General features: G+C 35.5%; 3 protein-coding genes across 5 annotated transcripts; all 3 read right to left on the bottom strand.

The window, feature by feature from the left end:
* Positions 1-377: 377 nt before the first annotated feature.
* LOC140038881 (magnesium transporter MRS2-I-like) lies at positions 378-5,511 on the bottom strand. Of its 3 annotated transcripts, none has more exons than XM_072084436.1 (11): positions 5,068-5,511; positions 4,390-4,419; positions 3,520-3,670; positions 3,219-3,340; positions 2,409-2,483; positions 1,654-1,881; positions 1,535-1,579; positions 1,161-1,205; positions 1,043-1,072; positions 786-905; positions 378-691 (listed from the first exon to the last, which is right to left on the bottom strand). In XM_072084436.1, the coding sequence occupies exons 1-11, from the start codon at positions 5,323-5,325 to the stop codon at positions 608-610; spliced, it is 1,188 nt and encodes a 395-aa protein (XP_071940537.1). In that variant the 5' UTR covers positions 5,326-5,511; the 3' UTR covers positions 378-607. The 3 variants fall into 3 exon arrangements, with proteins under 3 accessions (XP_071940537.1, XP_071940539.1, XP_071940538.1); XM_072084438.1 differs by having other exon boundaries at positions 4,390-4,471; positions 5,068-5,205; XM_072084437.1 differs by lacking the exon at positions 1,535-1,579.
* A 1,532-nt stretch (positions 5,512-7,043) lies between these two features.
* On the bottom strand, positions 7,044-11,489 carry LOC140038880 (magnesium transporter MRS2-I-like). The gene is made up of 11 exons (XM_072084435.1): positions 10,933-11,489; positions 10,656-10,685; positions 9,947-10,097; positions 9,611-9,732; positions 8,821-8,895; positions 8,199-8,420; positions 8,062-8,106; positions 7,828-7,872; positions 7,700-7,729; positions 7,499-7,618; positions 7,044-7,399 (listed from the first exon to the last, which is right to left on the bottom strand). Exons 1-11 carry the CDS (start codon positions 11,191-11,193, stop codon positions 7,313-7,315), a joined length of 1,188 nt encoding a protein of 395 aa, XP_071940536.1. The 5' UTR covers positions 11,194-11,489; the 3' UTR covers positions 7,044-7,312.
* Positions 11,490-14,138: 2,649 nt separating this feature from the next.
* On the bottom strand, positions 14,139-18,496 carry LOC140038879 (magnesium transporter MRS2-I-like). The gene is made up of 11 exons (XM_072084434.1): positions 17,828-18,496; positions 17,490-17,519; positions 17,252-17,399; positions 16,701-16,822; positions 16,147-16,221; positions 15,629-15,850; positions 15,309-15,353; positions 15,109-15,153; positions 14,946-14,975; positions 14,423-14,542; positions 14,139-14,340 (listed from the first exon to the last, which is right to left on the bottom strand). The coding sequence occupies exons 1-11, from the start codon at positions 18,086-18,088 to the stop codon at positions 14,245-14,247; spliced, it is 1,194 nt and encodes a 397-aa protein (XP_071940535.1). The 5' UTR covers positions 18,089-18,496; the 3' UTR covers positions 14,139-14,244.
* Between the last annotated feature and the right edge of the window lie 243 nt (positions 18,497-18,739).

Raw genomic sequence — 18,739 nt, 5'->3', positions numbered from 1 at the left:
GTAATTAATTAATTTTTATATCGCATGTGAATTGCGACAACAATATTGGTTACTTGCGAGGATTACCACATCTCACAAGAAAAAAAAAAAATTGAAGGTAATTCTACAGTCTCTTTTGAGTACTGAATCCATGGGATTAAATTTACCATTAAATATAAAATAAGCGTGATCAACCCTTAGATTCAAACTTTCAATTATTTCAAGACCACTAAATAAATTGTTACAACATGTAAGTGAATTAGAATTATGGATATTGCACCTAAAAAAGTCTCTTGCATTTTCCAATTTTTGGACTTGTAATGCAAACGTTGTCATATACATAATAATATATACTTTCCTAGTATATTAACTACTGGTAAAAATCCAACGAGTAAACGTTACAAACGGAACGAGAAAAGCTTAATCCATAGCCGCATATATAGGTAGGTTACCGTGTGGGTAAAATTACAACTAGTAAGATGCAACACCATAATTACAGTTAACAATTTTGTATATGCACTAAAAAACAGGTCGATCAGATGGTTAGAATTTGCAGAGTCCGGTTGGAATTAAAGCAGGTTACTGCTGGATGCTCTTCAATCTGACAAAGACGATTTGAAGTATGCCATTATCCAACAAGTCCCTTACAACGAGCATACGAAATAATGAGCACAAAAGTTAGAGCAGCAAGAAACCCCGAGAAGACGACAACCTGGCCAGTTATCAGGAGTAAAAATAGTTGTCAGCTAAAATAAAAATGGTTCACATAACAGTACCGGGTTACCATTGTAGTTTTCTATACTTACCCATTTAAACATGTAACCATGGTCATCATTCCAAGTATAGGGTATGTTCATGCCAAAGATTCCAGCTATTAACGAATAGATAGACATACATACGGTACCCGAACTGAGAAAGAGCTCTAGCTGCAATGTCAGAGCAGAGTGAAGATGAGAAATCGACGACAAAGAGCTATCAGTCATGGTCTTCCTAGTTTGATGGAATAGAGGAACTAAATGAACGCAGAAATAACACACCACAAACTCAGACACGCGCAAGATACCTGAATCAGCTGATTTCGATGATTGTCCAGCTGAAGTAGAAAAAAACAAGCTATTATTAGATCTCTCACAATCAAATTAAAGTTCTCGAGTGTTGAAAATATCTTGCACTTCAATTACCTGAATGTTTATGTAGTCTTCTGTGTTATCAATATACTCACGTAACTGCAAAACAGTGTGATAATCACAATCAGAAAACAAATATTGACTTGTGAATCTGTTCTATTGCCAGTATAATTCCAATAAGAGCTGCATCTTTTCTAATTTGATGAACCAAGACACAACAGAATTTAAGCAAATGAAACTCAAATAGTGCCCATCATCTTGCATGCATGAATCTGGGCAAGGCAAATGAAATCATACAAAATGGGTCATCTTGTGCGTATGAATATCCATGAATATATATTGGCACTTGCACTGGATACAACCCCCAAACCCTCCTTCCCCCACCACCCAAAAAAAAAGCTCAAAAAAATAAATAATATTTCACGTACCGTAGCCAACTTGTTCAGTGTGCTGTCAATTTGCATAAAATAAGCCTGCAAAGTACATGGTCATGACTTAAGTTCTAGGTTCTATCGAATGAGATGAGAAAGTAAGGTCAGCTTATTACCTCGAGTAACATCTCAAGCTCCTCGACATCATCTTCATCCCCACGGACCGTAGCTACACTTGCCCTACTAGCTCTGGAAATCTTTGAGCCTATGGTAGGAGACGCACGAAACCAACCAGCAGCACCTGAACCACTAACAGGGGAAGATGCACCAGCCAACTTTCTTGACAAGTAAAGATCAGCCATATCATCATCGTCATCCAAAAGCTGTTCAAGCTCATCTCTCACCTGAAACAGGGTAAAAACCAAATCAGCCAAAATTACTTTGAAATCTCTCTTTTGCTCTCTTCTCCCTCTCACTTCTTAAGCTCCCTAAAATGTCCTGAAGAAAGAGTCTATCCTCCTCGCAGGCTCCCAATGAAGTTCATATTCAAGCACTTAGTATACCGCCATAGATAAGATCATGATGCAACACTTTAACACAACTGCTATAATTGTTTCGATGAGTCAAATCAACTATAAATATTTTGGACAAGAAAGTCATGGCCTAAATCTTTTGCCATATGTTGTGTCCCATATGAATGTACAGACAACTTTAGCAATTTTTTTTGTTTCAGGCAAGTGCTGTAAGGTGATTATTAGCACTTCCATTTTGCAGAGACATGGATGTATGTCCCTTCCGCAAAGCAACTGAAATAGAACAGTGTTTGCATCCTAAAATCCACTCAAACTCTTAAAATGATTCACTGGACATTCACCACAAAATGGCAAGTTCATTTTCCACATATGAAAGAAAAATGAGATAAGCAGAGTACCTTTTGCACTCGAGCAGTCAACCTAGTCATTTGACTCTTCAATTTACGAACTCGGTCTAAGTTACGGCTACTAATCTGCATTGTAGTGTTTACAAGGGTAACATTGTAAGGCAGAATAAAATGGAACTTAAAGCCTCACCCTCTTCAACTAAATTAAGTTAAACAAAGAGGACAAACAGGAGAGCAAAAAGGACTAAGGGATAGGAACACGGAAATTACCAATATCATCACCTAAAATTTAATAAACTGCTCATGGCATGTAATTGGGCCAAGGCTTGCACGTTAAAAACTCCATGACTATCAAAAAGAAAAATGCATAATACAATATGAAACAAAAAGCAAATCCTTTTGAGTAAAACAACTTAAACTTTGGATGAGAAAGCGATGGGGAAATATGAGCTACTTAATGCAGTAGACTTCTCACTGTGCGCAGATAATGACTTCCATAAACTTGGATGCAGCATGATGTACTCAAACAGGAATTATACAAAAAACACACAGTGCAAAAGGACAGTCCTGCTGACTAGTCTTACTGCTGAGTCAGCAGGAAATGCAAAAACTCTTTCATTCGGCCCAAAAAAAAGGGAAAGTAACAGTCGAGCATGGGATGGGGAAAAAGGAAAAAATAAATACTTGATGCAAAAGCTCATTCTAGACCAGTATTTCTTTTCTTTTCTCTTTTTTCCCTGCTTTAAGTTGCCTTCATAAGTAACAAAAGAAGGACAAAAAGGAAGCACAGAGAGAGAAAGTCAATACTTAAATATTATTGTCATGTATCTAACAGAAAAATACATGTCATAAAATTTGCACCTTGGATGTAAGCATATCTAAAGCTGGGTAGACAGCAGTCTCCAATTCTATTGTGCGGGCAGCAAGGTAACTACATATAGCTTCCAACGCTACCTCCAGGGCCCTAAATTCAAATGGAGATTCTGCATTTCATAAAGTTGGCAAAGGACACATTAATATGAAAGATTTACAAACATAAAGAAAAGTACAAATCAAAACAACATTACAAAAGAATGACTATTACTAGAATAAGAATCACTTGTCGTTATTACTTCCTCCAATAAACTAAAGAACACTAGGAGAGTGGAGACACAAGTTATACCATCTTCTTCACCATTGTCGACATCATTATGGGCAAGCAACTCCTTCCCATCTTCATGATTTTCATGATTAGAATTGACAGATTTCAAACGCCTTCGCAGTTCCTCAACAACAGGAGTTACATTGTCATCTAATGGATCTCGAAGTAGAACCTGTATAAACAGAAAGGTTCAAAATCCTATCAATAGAAGGCCTGTATTCTTTTCAAGCACGTTGGCAGTTTCATCATTCTAAGCTACCCTGACCTTAAAATTTGATATCAGACTCAGATCCAACATCTATTGGGAATTACGACCTTGTGCAATAAAACAACAAAGAACAGTATAGCCAGTTAGTGAATGTTGTTATCCTATCAATAGAAGGCCTGTATTCTTTTCAAGCACGTTGGCAGTTTCATCATTCTAAGCTACCCTGACCTTAAAATTTGATATCAGACTCAGATCCAACATCTATTGGGAATTACAACCTTGTGCAATAAAACAACAAAGAACAGTATAGCCAGTTAGTGAATGTTGTTATCCAGATCAGATGACTAGACATCTATTTAATAGAATCCTGATATAAAGCTCAAGATAAAAACAACATGAGCTGTATAATGGATCCCTGGATCCTGAAAACAGAAAAAAGTCTTAACAGTACAATAAAAAGCCCTGACTTGGCGAAGGACGACCCTATAGGTTCAATAAAAAATTCTCATCCACAACATCACGAGTACAGCTAGAACGCTATACAGGTTTTCTTTGTTGATTTAAGTATATTTAATCAAACCAGAGGAACAAATGAAGGATCATAAGATTTATTATAGCCAAGGTAGGGAAAAGTAGGATAACAAATATATAAATAAAAAATAACAGAAACAGAAGAAATGTACCTCTTCAGCCGTAATGATAGCCTTGATATGCTGCCAATATCCACCAAAAATTGTCATTAGTTTTCAGCTGAAACTCGTTTCCCTAACAGTGTGGAATTGTAAAGTTCAGAAATACAGCACACGGAAAGGCATTAAGTTTCATTTTGAAAATTGACCAACTTAAAGTTCAAGCAACAAGCAAGAAAGACCTTGAACGTCGATGTAAAATCACAGAAAAAGCCCATCCACGCCTGAATGACCGCACACGAACAAACTAAACTAAAACCATATTAACTTTACCTTTCTTTGTCAAAAGGATCCAACGGCAATGAAAAGATTGACTTTCAATTTCTAGCATAATTAAAACTTTTCTTTGAGTTTCACATCCAAAAATAGCCTAAACCATAACCTCCAGAAACATTATGTCAAAGCATCAATGAGAGAATCAATAATATTTTGATTCCTTTTACTTTCAACATGAAATCATGAACAATAATTTTCAAGCAAAATTTTAAACTAAGAATTTCAATTTGCAATAAAATATTATGACAAAAATTTTCAATTAATAAACAAAACCCAGTTTATCAACCTCAAAACTAAGAAAGCAAAAGTATTTACATCAAGAATCCCAAACAGCCAAAAAAAAAAAAGCCTTGAGGGGAACCTCAATAGGAAAAATGAAATTTATCCAAAAATTACCTCTAGATTGAGAACAATGGCTCTATCGCGACCAAGAATCGCGGAGGGATACGACAAAAGAGGGTCGAGAATGCGAAGATCACGCGCGTGGATTTGCACGCGATGCATGATCGCATATTTGTCGACGTCCAAGACGGTTTCTTGGCCGGAAGAATCCATCAAAATCCAGCTGCGTGACCCGGCACCCTTTTTCTTCAACCCACCACCCGTACCCATACCCGGATCCACTGGCACCACGTACCCGCCTTCCCGACCCATTTTTCCACTGTCACCACTACCTAACCATCCCCCAAAAGCCTATTGTGTATTAGTGCGTGAGAGAGAAAATGAGACAAAAAGAGAGAGAAAGAGGGACAAAAGGGGAAAAGAAAGAAAACCCTAACTTGCGAATGGGGAATCAGGGGTTTTTGGTGGGTTATAGAGAAAAAGCTCATCGAATATTACATGGTGAGGAAAGGTGGGAGAAGCAGAGGACGAAATGACGGAGAAGGTTTTTGCTGTGTTTTTTCGTGTGTGAGATTCTGTGGTATAGCATTTCTATTTTTGGTATTACGAATTGAAATTTTGTTCGAATTTAGCTTCAACGAATTTTTGAACGAATTGAAATTTTGTCCGAATTTGACTTGAACAAAATTTTTAATTTAAAAAGTTAATTTGATAATAGAACAATGCCTTTCAATCTTTTGAAATTTTGTCCGAACTTGACTTGAACAAAATAAAATTTTATTCGAATTTGACTTGAACAAATTTTTTAAGTTAAAAAAAATTAATGACAAGTAGAAAGAAAAAAATTGAATAAATAAACATGAAATTGAATAGAAATTAAAATTCAAGTAGAAAAAAGAAAATGAATAATAATTTTCCGGAATAATGACAAGTACCTTTATTCCTTAATCCTTCAAGCAAACCCAATCCAATTCTGCTTCCGAATGTGCTTAGGCTTACCATCAATTTTTTTTATTATTATTTTTTTTTGTCGACACAGGGTGTCCGGGTCAATTCTTACGGGGCTCGACTAATCCCCTGCGGCTCGGAAGAGGAGGCTCCACTCCATACCGAACACGTTAACAGTGGGACTCGAAATCTGGACAAGTCAGGAAGATCGTCATATCCTAAGAAGGGGGAGCGGATTGCTCGAGCTACCCCCTCGGGGCAAAGACCAGCCACATAGAGTGGCAAGTTGTGGATTAGGCTTACCATCAATTGGAGTACCAATTTTGTGGATGGGAAGGGAAAGAATAAAGTTTCAAAAACCGTTCCCAATGAAAGAGACAAGTACACTTTTTTGACCATGAACTCCTATTTGAGATCGACGGCTGAAAAGTACAGATTAATTGTTTATGGACATGATTAAGTAATTTGAGGCTAGTTCAACTTCAAGTTCAAGCTGAACCTGCATGCAAACTTCCTTGATTTTGTCTTTTCCTGTTGCAGAAAGTGATTTTAGATAGAACCAACACCAATCATATTCCCCAATTGAGACTTTGGTACACCTACTCCTTTTCTTTATGTGGATAATTTCTTCTTTTTTTTTTTTTGTTTTTTTGGACTCTTCATGTGGATGATTACAAGAATTGTACCTTCTCAAATTTTATCTAAGCAAGCAAATGAAATAATCAGCTTTTGGATCTAGCTCTCTTAATCTTTCTAAGATTCTATTGATCCCACTTTTGCTTACAAAGATTCAAACTTTAACTATGAACAGAAGAAAAAAAAATGTCTTGGATGCATGTGTAGATGGTGAACCCTTCCACTGGAGGCCAATTGTGTATTTGTCACCTCGGCACCGTCTAGGGCCTCTGGTGCCTTGGAAGGCCTCCCCAGGATTCGAACCCTGGTCCCTTTGATAAGGGGGTCTTAAGGTTGGATCCTGGTACCATTCGAGTACCATATAAGAGTTGCAAAATTACAAAATTCTTTTAGGATAGAAAAGGAAAGAAGAGAAATGTTAAATTATGAAGGAAAAGAAAAGAATATAAAAGAAGGGAGGAGATTTTAAGCTGTTTTGCTTGAATGATGTTATCAGTACAATACTAACAGCAGTGGCAACTTTCCAAGCTTAATAATACAAGCACTTGTGAGCACAATAGATTCTTTACACAGAAACTTCAACAACTCGATTTTCTGCATCAAGTTAATAATAATAGTGCCGATTATCACTTTCAATTTCGTTTGCCAAGAAAATCCAGATGTTTTGGCATGGTCTATCAGAACTGGATGTTCCTCTTACCATGAATTATGCAGTTTATGATCCAACAAGTCCTTTATATCGCGCATAAGACATGATCAATATAAACACTACGGCACAGAAAATCCCCGTGATGATTACCACCTGGCCAGCATCAGGAAATCAATCAGTCCCAACTATAATGCAACTAACTGTATAAGAATCACAATTCCCAAACAATCATGCTAGAGTTCTGTAACTTACCCATTTAAACATGTATCCATAACCACTATTCCAAGTATATGGGATGTTTACACCAAAAATTCCAGCTACCAAGGAATATATTGATAAGCTTAAAGTTCCTGAACTGAGAATGAGTTCTAGCTGCAGACACAGAGAAAATGAACTCATCTAGTGCAGAGCAAAGCATGTTAAAAGAATCTCATTTATGCATGTAGTCTGCACCTGAATCAGCTGATTTCGCTTGTTGTCGAGCTGCAAAATGCAAAGATGAGTTGTTTTCTGATCACAATCCAGTTTGATGAAAATGTACAAATATAGAAACTGACTTAATTTCCTACGACTTCAATTACCTGAATGTTTATGTAGTCTTCTGTACTATCAATATATTCACGTATCTGCAGAAATACTTGTTAAGCATTGGGATGAAAAGCTTCCAATTAAAGTTGAACGTTAAAAAGACATCCCATAACAGTAGTACCCTTTGGGGGTTTGCATTAGTAATGTGTGAACCTCGACTTTGACACTACAAGCATTAATACAATGCAAAAAAGATAATAGATTAAAAACAATTGAATTTCATGTACCGTAGTTAACTTGTTTAACGTGCCATCAATCTGCATGAAGTAAGACTGCAGGATAAAAAGAAAGAGAATTGGCCAACTTCTTGATGTTTTGGTGCTAAACAGAACCAAACCAACGAGTTAGTAAAACCTCTATTTACCTCAACTAACATCTCGACCTCCCCAACATCATTCTCATCACCAAGAGCTGTAGCAACACTAGCCCTGCTAGCTCTCGATGGTTTTGAGCCCATACTTGGAGAGTAGTGGAGAAAAGCAGCTGATCCACTTAAAGATGAAGATGCACCAACCAACTTTCGTGACAAGTAAAGTTCATCCATATCATCATCATCATCCAAAAGTTTTTCTAGCTCATCCCTTACCTGCAATCAAGCATTTAAACCAAACCGCCGACAAGCGGTCCATTATCACTCAGGAATGAGAAGTATCAATTCACAGACGCCCAGCCCCGTAGATGAAAGATCTAGAAAGTGCACCTAAAACAATCGTCCAACAAAAAGTTCCTGTATAACCGTTTTGGAAAAGTAATCAAGGACTAGAGGAAAGGTAACTTGACAATAATTCCACCTCCAACAGAAAAAGTTGTATCTTCTCTTGCAAAGCAATCTAGCAAGATGCATGCTTGAATTGCCTGAATAACTATAATTGTATCACCCTCTAAGGTAACATACATCATTTTTTACATGAAAACATATTATAAGAGCCGCCAAGGTAGCTATTAGAATATCTATGCACAAGATGGAAATAGCCGAAGAGCACTACCTTCTGCACTCGAGCAGTCAACCGAGTCATCTGACTTTTTAACTTGCGTAGTCGGTCTAAGTTACGGCTACTAATCTGCAATAACAGGTATAAACAAGAGCAATAGCACGAGTATCAGCAAGAAAGAGAAGATATAACTACCTTTTCGGACAATTAAAAGAAAGAAAAGAAAAAAAGAAGACAAATGGCAAAAGGAGTAGAGCAGGAATTGAGAAGAAAGTTATGTATCAATGCATAAGCTAGGTGCACATTTGTGATACATCTTTAGGTGCATATTTGGTGAAGGGTCTGATAAAAAGAGAAACAACAATTCAGGAATGAACAGGGTGAATGAAACCACCAATATTTGTACACAGCCAAAAATGGAACATCAGTGAATAGCTCATGTTATTCTTTAGGTTTCTGTGAGAAAAGAATAGGGCACATTGAACTACTTGATGATGTATACTAGAAGTCTCTCCATATTACAGAACGCATTATATTAAATCAGAAACAGGACAGTTTACCCAAACAGGGGAAGCATTTATGGGAGAGGGTATGAGGGTCGTCCTTGAGATATATCACCAAAAAAAGGTAGGCTGATGAAACATCAAAAAAGATTTTGATAATCAGCCTCGAGCAAACTCAATTGTGGTTACAATGTCAAAGCTTAGCTTTAATTTTTTCACTCGTAGCTGCCTTCATAAACAACAGAAGACTAGACACGGAGTCAAACAAGTGTGTGCGCACACATACATTAGAGCGCTCAAATCTAAAATGAAAACACAAGGAAAAGCATGCTAATTTGCACCTTTTCTGTTAGCATATCTAAAGCAGGGAAGACAGCCATCTCCAATTCTATTGTACGGGCAGCAAGGTAACTGCAAATGGCTTCTAAAGCAACCTCCAGGGCCCTAAATTCAAATGGAGACTCTGCATCCCATAATGTTGATAATCAAGGCTCGGAAAATGTAGGCCAGCACATACAATGAAAAGGAAATATTGATTGTCAAAAATGAGAAAAAAAAGGACATTAAAGAGAAAAGAATTATCATCAGAGAAGTAGGATGAGAAATGTATCTATTGTCCTCAACCCTTTTTTGAAATCAGGCTTTATAGAATAGGTGACTGGAGCTGTAAGGCATACCGTCTTCTTCCCCTGTATCAAGATCATGCTGGGGAACTGACTCTCTGCCACTTATATTATCTCCATCATCAGCATTTACCGGTTTCAATCGCCTTCGAAGTTCCTCCACAATGGGGGCAACTTTGTCATCCAATGGATCGCGAAGCAAAATCTGTACAGGAATTACATCCAAAAACCAGTCAGGCAAAAGGTCCCTGATAGTACAGTTCAGTACTTTCTCACTGAAAGCATCAAACAAGGTTTCAACTTATAAAAATTCATGCACCACAATTTTCCCATATGATCATCCTAAACTACTTAATCCTAGATGTTAATTTCAACATAAGAACACTACTTTGTTTTAATGATATAAGCAGGTAATAGCATGTTTAATGGAACATTAATGTCATTGCAAGACATAACAAAATTAGGTGCACAGGTACTGCAGTCAACATATTAGAACTTTGAAGAAGCATCATACATTCTGTTAACAAGGTTAAACACAAATGCAATCATTTCTTATTCACTAATTTTGATTGTACATTTGATTTTTAAAGTAAAAATTTTCTTAGCTGAAGTTCTTCTCTATAGCTCATTGAAAGTCACTTAAATGTGAAGTACACATACAAGAGCCACCTGTAAATGTTCACCACAGCAAGATACAAAGGAAAGTAAAATAATGGATAGGAAAATTAGAATCATAAAAGAAATGGAAACAGAAACAGCTTACCTCTTCAGCTGTAATAATAGCCTTGATGTGCTGCCCGTTGCAAATTAACAAGACATGCACACAAAGCAGACACTATTAGGAGTTTATATTAGTAAAAACCAGTTGCCCAACAAAAATTCAAGTATAAGATAATCTTTCTTAACATAAACCCAAGGCTCTTATAGAAAACAGCAGTTCCACTTGGACAATGATTGTCAAGGCCATTTGGAACATATATACGAGAAAAAAGTAAAGAGTTTTAAACAAAATGCCCATATATATGAGGAAAGAGTTTTACCTCCAAATTGAGAACAATGGCTTTTTCACGACCAAGAATGGTGGAGGGATAGGATAGAAGAGGGTCAAGAATACGGAGATCACGCGCGTGAATTTGCACGCGATGCATGATCGAGTACTTATCAACATCCAACACCATTTCTTGACCGGAAGCATTTATTAACATCCAGCTCCAGCTCCCAGCTGCCTTCTTTATCAATCCACCATCACCGCCGCTGCTTGGTTGGCCCTCCGGCACTACTTTCCCATCTTTGCCACCCATAATTATCAGCACAACTTCTAACCATTAACCCCTCTACAAAACTATACCTAGTGTGTGTGCGTGTGTTGAGAATATGAGAATATAATTACTACATGGCTGAAAAACGATTGTGGGAACTGGGAACATAATTTGTATGAATATATAGCAGGGGATGATGAAGCTGGGGAAGGTGCAGAAGCAGAGGAAAGAACTGGGAAAAGCTAATGTTCATCTGTATTTCGGTTTCTGACATTTGTGTGTCGGACTAAATATTTAATTGAGTTAGGAAGGTTCCTTTGGTGAGTTTTTATAGTTTTTATAGGTTTCTGGGGTGGTTTCATCATTCGTGTATTTGTAGGTTGAACTTAAGGCTCGAAGCGGTGACAAAACATTTAGATAGTAAATAAATTATTCAAAATATTATTTAAATTAATTATTATAACATTTTTTGTGATGTAACATATGTGAGATAAAAATATAATTACAAAAATAAAAAGATGTGTTAGAAAATGTGTTTGTAATGCAAGTAAATAATTTTTTTTTACAAATAAATACTAGAGTAAATTATTAATAGTCTTCTTGTGGTTTCATCTATTGCTATATGATCCTCCTAATATTTCAAAATATCTACTTCACCCCTTATGATTTCACATAAACTGAAAATTTAATGAAAAATAACTTGTGTAATGTCGTTAGTTGAAACACCAGTAGTGTCCTTGTTGAAATACTAAATCAAATGATAACTGAACCACCTTGTACAAAAAATCATAGAGGAATTACGTGGATAAATGTAAAAATCATAGGGGAGTAAAGTGAATATTTATGCAAGCTATTGGGGTCAAGTGGATATTATGATTTCATTACATGTATTTTTAGAGTGCATGTGATCTAGTCGCCATAATTGATTTTGTATTCCGTCCATTTTCTACTTTACATAAAACCAAAAAGGGGTTATGTAGTTATTTTGAAATCGTAAAAGGATCATCTGACATTATGCAGAACTACAAGGGGATTATATGTAATTTACCCTAAACGCTATCCTAACACGCCCATTGAGTGTTGATATTGGCATTTAAAAATTTGTTGATGAGACATTTTATTTAGAAAAAAAATTTTAAATCATACGAAAATACTCAGATAATTCAATTTTTCAATCCAATTATGATCCTGGAGAGATCTATATAAAATGTCTTTTTCTTTTTACGTGATTAAAAATGTTGAGAGATCTGTCAGTGATGAGAGCGTCATAAAAAGTTTCTAAACAGTTATTCCCTAAATTTGTACAGATTTACTCAATGCTACTACACACTTTGATATTCGCTGCAAAACGCTTGAATATCCAATTCAAATGCCGCGTTTGATTGAAGGGCCATGTTTGTTCAGATTTAAGAGATGTATCCAACATTTGTCAAAACTTGCTTTTCTGGGTAATTCTTGATTATTTATATATGACCATTGATCGTTCTAAGTTGTTCCTTGGTCCACAAAAAAAAAAAAAAAAAAAAAAGTGGACTAATAAAAAATTTACTTAAGTGATCTTGACGGTTAACTGTTATTGTGATAACACATTTCTGAAAATAAAGTTCTGCATTCCTTCCCATTTCAAAAGTTATTAATGCACCAGTGGCGGAGCCAAAAAAAAATCTTAGCGGGGGCAAAAATAACACTAAAATTTTTTATCTACTCTTTTTTTTTTTCTAGTTTTTTAAGCAAAAAATAAAAATAAATTCACCAACAAGTATAAATGATACGTACATTCCATGAAAAACATAAAAAAGATAAAATCAAAATTATTAATGTAATAATAATTTTATTTCGAAAACAAACTAAACTATTTACAATTACTCACGATGAATTTTTATATTTTGATAACGGTTTACAATTTTCTCATTTTGAACTTCAAGAAGTATATTTTTCTCAATATAAGTAACTAAACTAAATTTTGTGACCCATTCTTCCACATCTTTTCTAAAAAAACTTTGGGGGCACGCTTAAAATTATGTCAAAATTGTATAGGTATTATAGGAATTTAAAGGGAGCAGTGGGGGCCCGTGCCCCCACCTTAAATCCGCCCCTGTAATGCACCAAAAAGACAAAAGTACAAAAATTATAATAATCAAAATTTGACCACTAGTATTAGTGGATAATAAAAGTTAAATAATGGTAAGGTTGAAAATAATGGTAGGGTTGCATAAACAAGTTAGGTAACGAATGATAGTGATGTACTCGTTCGAGTTTTTCTGGTACATTGATAACTAGGTTTGTTACATCCTAGAGTCAAATGCTAATAATGCAAGAGATTAATCTAATTAATGTTGAGCATGAGCTATTATCTATAGGCAAGCGACAACATTTGACTCAACACTACCGTCTTTTACTCTTATTGCAATGCCATTTGCAACTGGTCAGTGTAAAAAACTCCTTCTAGTGGCCAAATAGTTCCTCGAAATCCTAGGTTTTGATTCTCCGATTAATTTTTCTTGTAATATCATTGTAAAAATTGTATTTGCACTAGCGAATTTTTTTTTTGGTCCCTCCTATTTTATCATTCAATATAACCCTCTCCACCTGCACTAGTGATCCTTTTTTTTTTTTTTTTTTTATAAGCGAGAGATTTTGAATTCATGGTTTTTTATTTACAATCTATCATACTTTATCATCCAACCCAATTCTCAATGCACTACGTGTAGCTTCTTTTTATGTTTAAAACGCTCTAAAGCCTTTCGGCGAAAGGGCGCTCAATGGACATTAATTCAGGTTTCACTTGTTAGTTGTTTTGGAAAAGTGTAGTCAATTTCATAAAGTTTCTAAATGCCAAATTTATAGTTGCGTGTATTCACATGGTTATCGGGTATAATTTAGATGCGTTAACGAGTGTCCATTAGGTATTCAACCAAAAAATCGTTCGGCGAAATAGCTTACTTTAAATACTCATACGAATTTAAATAGCTTATTGATAGTCACCATTTCACATAACAATCTGAATATTGTATACAAATGGAAGACATAAAATGGTTCCATTATCGAAAAACATTCTCAATCTGGCACATAGGTACAATTATCCAAGTGAGATTATGAATTATATGATCCAATAATCCCTCTGCGACAAGCATGAGAAATAACAAATATGAAAAGGAAGGAACTGAAAAGCCCCGGGATGATGACAACCTGGAAGCAGTAAAGATTGATTAATTCCACTCATCTGAAATAAAAATTGCCAAAAGTTAATTAATCTTCATTTTATACTTACCCATTTAAACAGGTATCCATAACCAAAATTCCAACTGTAGGGGATACTCATGCCAAATAATTGAGCCACCGTAGAGTAGATTGATAAGCATATGAATGTTACGCTAAGAAAGAGCTCAACCTACCAAAATAGATTCAGTGCACGTTGAAATTAACAGTTGATAAGACATAAGAATTCCATGGAAATATTCCTAGGGAAAATTGTTTGAAACTTGAAAAATTTAGAAATCTTTCAATGAGAAGCATAGCAAAAATTGGTAAACTATATGGATATCTTATATCAATTTTTACTAATTTTTGCTACAATTTACTTGTTTTGTTCATCAGTAATTTAACATGAGAGGAAAATGTCAAAAATAATTTTTCTGATAGTTTTTTTTTTCGTTTCCATTTCATGATCATTATTACCTATGATTTGAATCATGGAACTTAGTACTCCAAAGGCAAAATAAATAGATTAGCAAATTGAAGCAACTAATTGTCTCAATATTGTGACAAGATACTCATATTAGCTCACAATTCACCTCCATGAGCCGATTTCTATGCTTGTCGAGCTGAAAAGAGAGAGAAACCAAAAAAGAAAAAAGAAAAAGGAAAGCTGCTTTCAGATTAAATTAGAAAATCTCATTGACATGAGCATGTAGGGTTGAAATAGAATTTTCATTTGGACGTCACTAATAAATTTACCTGCAATTTAATGTAGTCTTCCGTGTTATCAATGTGATCACGTAGCTGCAAAATTTGATTTCCATTTATGGGTAGAATTCCACGATGTTAAATAACCACGAAAAATGAACAAAAATTCTCTATGTGTACTTTTGTAATTTTACTTCCCTATTATTTCCAAAAAAAAAAAAATTATCAAAAATGAATGTGCACATATATACCATTGTTAACTTGTTCAACGTGCCATCAATATGTGTGAAGTAAGCCTGCAATAAAAAGTAAAAACATGCAATTAGATGTCTAACTAATTTCAAAGATAATACATGAAGGGTCGAAGATATATAGTTGCATGTACTAAAGTTGATGGTGCAAAATATATGTACCAAAACTCTATCATGAAATGTCAATTTGAGTGGTGGTAACTATTGTTAATAAATAACAAAATCTTTTGTTTTTGTTTTTTAATTTTGTAAATAATATTGTAGTAGGGAAGGTTCAGATTCGAGACTTTCCACGTGAAAAAAAAATAATTGTAGCTTACCTCAAGTATTACCTCAAGTTCCTCAACACCAAAGTCATCATCTGATCCATCTGCTGTTGGTACAATATGAATATCCCCACCTTGAGAAACACTGCCAGTATCCGATTTATTACCGCCATCATTATCCGGTGAAGGGGAAGATGCCCCGGGTAATTTCTTGGACAAGTAAAGGTTAGCCATATCATGATCATCATTCAGCAGTTGTTTGAGCTCCTCCCTCACCTATTAGAATTACAGCAAATGGAAGTGGAAATTGATTAGACAAAATATAACAACAGAAAACTAACTAACGCCCTTTTTTTTTTGGTTCAATCGGCAACATCTATACTATTCTATCCTATCCTATAGGGGAGAAGGAATCTAACTGAATTGTATGAGAGGTTAAAGAAGGATAGACTCATTTAAATCAAATGGGTGTTCTGACACGTTACTCTTTGATTAGTATTATCAAACAGAAAACTGATGCTTGGAGCTAAGTTTAATGACCGACCATATATAAATTAGGAATTAATATGTACCTTCTGCACGCGAGCACTCAACCTTGCGACTTGGCTTTTTAATTTACGAACTTCATCCAACTTACGACTAGTGACCTGCAATTACCAATTGGGTACGATTTCAGAAATAGGTACTTAATTAAGCCTTAGGCGGGCAGGTTGAGTTGAGTTTCAACTAATTCTATCTGACTGGTGCTTAATTGGGAAGAAGGTGCTTTTACGAAGATACTGGTTTTTTTTCCTCCATAGCATTGAGGTGAAGTGAGGAGGGATGAACCTTTATCTTTTCTGTTCGTTGGGGTGTAACCTTCTGTTGTAAGTAAGGTTTCTAATTCCTTCTTGGAGCCTTTCTTTGAAGGAAGTCAGGTTAAACCGACTAGTCTTTTCTTATCTGAAGCCAAGCAAGAGAACAAAGGGGTTCTGGGCAACTCGCTGCTTTTCCAGCGGGTTTGTCCAGGAAATATATAAGAATACATCAAATCTATCCGGAATGACTAAGTAGACCACATTCAGTTGAGAGGGGCAGTGGACAAAGGTAGTACTATAATAAGCATGCAGTATTTCCGTGCACGCACCTTGGACGTAAGCTTCTCCATAGCAGGAAAAACAGCAGTCTCCAATTCTATTCCCCGAGCAGCAAGGTAACTGCAGATGGCTTCTAAAGCCACCTCCAAGGCCGTGAATTCAAATGGAGATTCTGCATTTAGTTGCAAATAATCACGTAATTATCTGCATCAATGTGTCTCCACCATAGATAAGAAAATTATTAGTAGTAAGTTTTTTCTAAGTAAAGTTTACCCCGGCCAACCAAAAGCAAAGTTTAAGCTTGATTAACAGCATGTTGAGCATCTACAAGCTGTTTATTTCGAAGTTCTAAGATATTTATTTGCTATATTTTCATCAAATTATTTTCACAAATGGTGGCCAGATTATGAATATTCCATAAATCAAATTGCATCAACCCTCAAAAGAAATAAAAAAGAAAAAATAAAAAAAAATAAAAGTGCCAGTTTATAAGTGATAAATATTACACCAACGCCGGGTACTACTCATTTTTCTGCGACGCTATAATTAGGTAGTTTTAAATAAGCAATGAATCCTTCATTACTAGTAATATAATGCTTACCATCTTCATCACCCATTTCTTCACCTTCTTGTAAAGGTGAATCTTCGTCTCCTTGACCCTCATGAGCAGTGCTTATCGATTTCAATCGCCGCCGAAGTTCCTCCACGACCGGTATAACATTATCATCTAATTGATCTCGGAGCAAAACCTGTAAAACGATTATGGATTTATCTATTTTGTCCAAGGGCTTATAATTAATTTACTTATACCCCATCATATTATCTGTTGAAAATCATACCTCCTCGGCTGTAATAATTGCCTTGATATGCTGCATTATCACCCAAAAAAAAAAAAAAACTCAGAATATTAATCATTGAAAGAGCTCTAATCAAAATGTTCGTGAACTACATGCGTATCCCAAACAAGGTGAGAACAGTAATTAAAACAACATTTATTTGAATTACGATGAATTCCAGAGCAAGCATCTATCTGCTGTATAAATTTTGACATGAAAATTCCAATATAATTATAAAAAGAATGAGAACCCAAATTCTCAATTAACCTGAAATTCAAAATCTCTCCAAAAAAAAGAAAAAAGAAAAATACAAGTAGCCAGGATTTAAGTAATTAACTTACTTCCAAATTGAGAACAATGGCCCTGTCACGGCTGAGAATGGCGGAGGGGTAGGACAAGAGGGGATCGAGAATTCGAAGATCACGAGCGTGAACCTTTACGCGCCTCATAATTGCATACTTGTCGACGTCCAAATCCATTTCTTCGCCGGTAGACTTCATTAGTTTCCAGCTTCTTGATCCGGCGCCCTTCTTCCTCCCCACCTCGTCATCCCGCCCCACACCACTTACCCTCCGCCTTAATCTCACACCAGCTCCAACCATCTCAAACACTTCCCAAATTCAAACTCCTGTGCTTCAATAAAAAATACTATTACTACTGTGTTTTGTGTGTATGATTATGGCTTTAGATATATATGGTTTATACAGGGTGTAATTTTTTTTTTTTCCCGAAAACGTTAGGAGGATACAAGGTGTAATTCACTTCTCACTTTTTTTGAGTTTCTTGAAAATGCATGCATATTTGCGGGCTTGTTTTACTTCTTCAATTCTGGTAACTTCGACAAATATTAAATCTTTTTATTGGTTATCTATACATCTGCCGAGGTTGAATGAGAAGCAACTCTAATAATAAGTTTCTCAAAACAAGGGTTAATTAATTTGGTGTAGAAAAAAGCTTGTGGAGGTTTTTGTCGAGACTGGGACATCTGTTCTATAAAACCTATTATTATGTAGGACTGTATTCCTCTAAGGCATTTCTATCAGAAGAAAAATATATTTGTGAAGTCTTCTAAATTCTAAAGTTCATTAATAATGTAATTGGTACACAATTGAGCTATTCGATCTTCTGATTCTTTTCTTTTTCTTTCTTTTTTTTTTTTTCCTTTTTCATGACATAAGCAAGTGAGCTCTTCCGGACGCAAGATTTTCTGCATTCGATGCTGTCCATACTATAGTACACTTAAAAAGTTGGAT

Source organism: Coffea arabica, chromosome 3e, assembly GCF_036785885.1.
Source record: "Coffea arabica cultivar ET-39 chromosome 3e, Coffea Arabica ET-39 HiFi, whole genome shotgun sequence".
Lineage (NCBI taxonomy): Eukaryota > Viridiplantae > Streptophyta > Magnoliopsida > Gentianales > Rubiaceae > Coffea > Coffea arabica.
The sequence above is the reverse complement of the archived record's forward strand: the minus strand, read 5'-3'. Positions and strand labels throughout refer to the sequence as shown.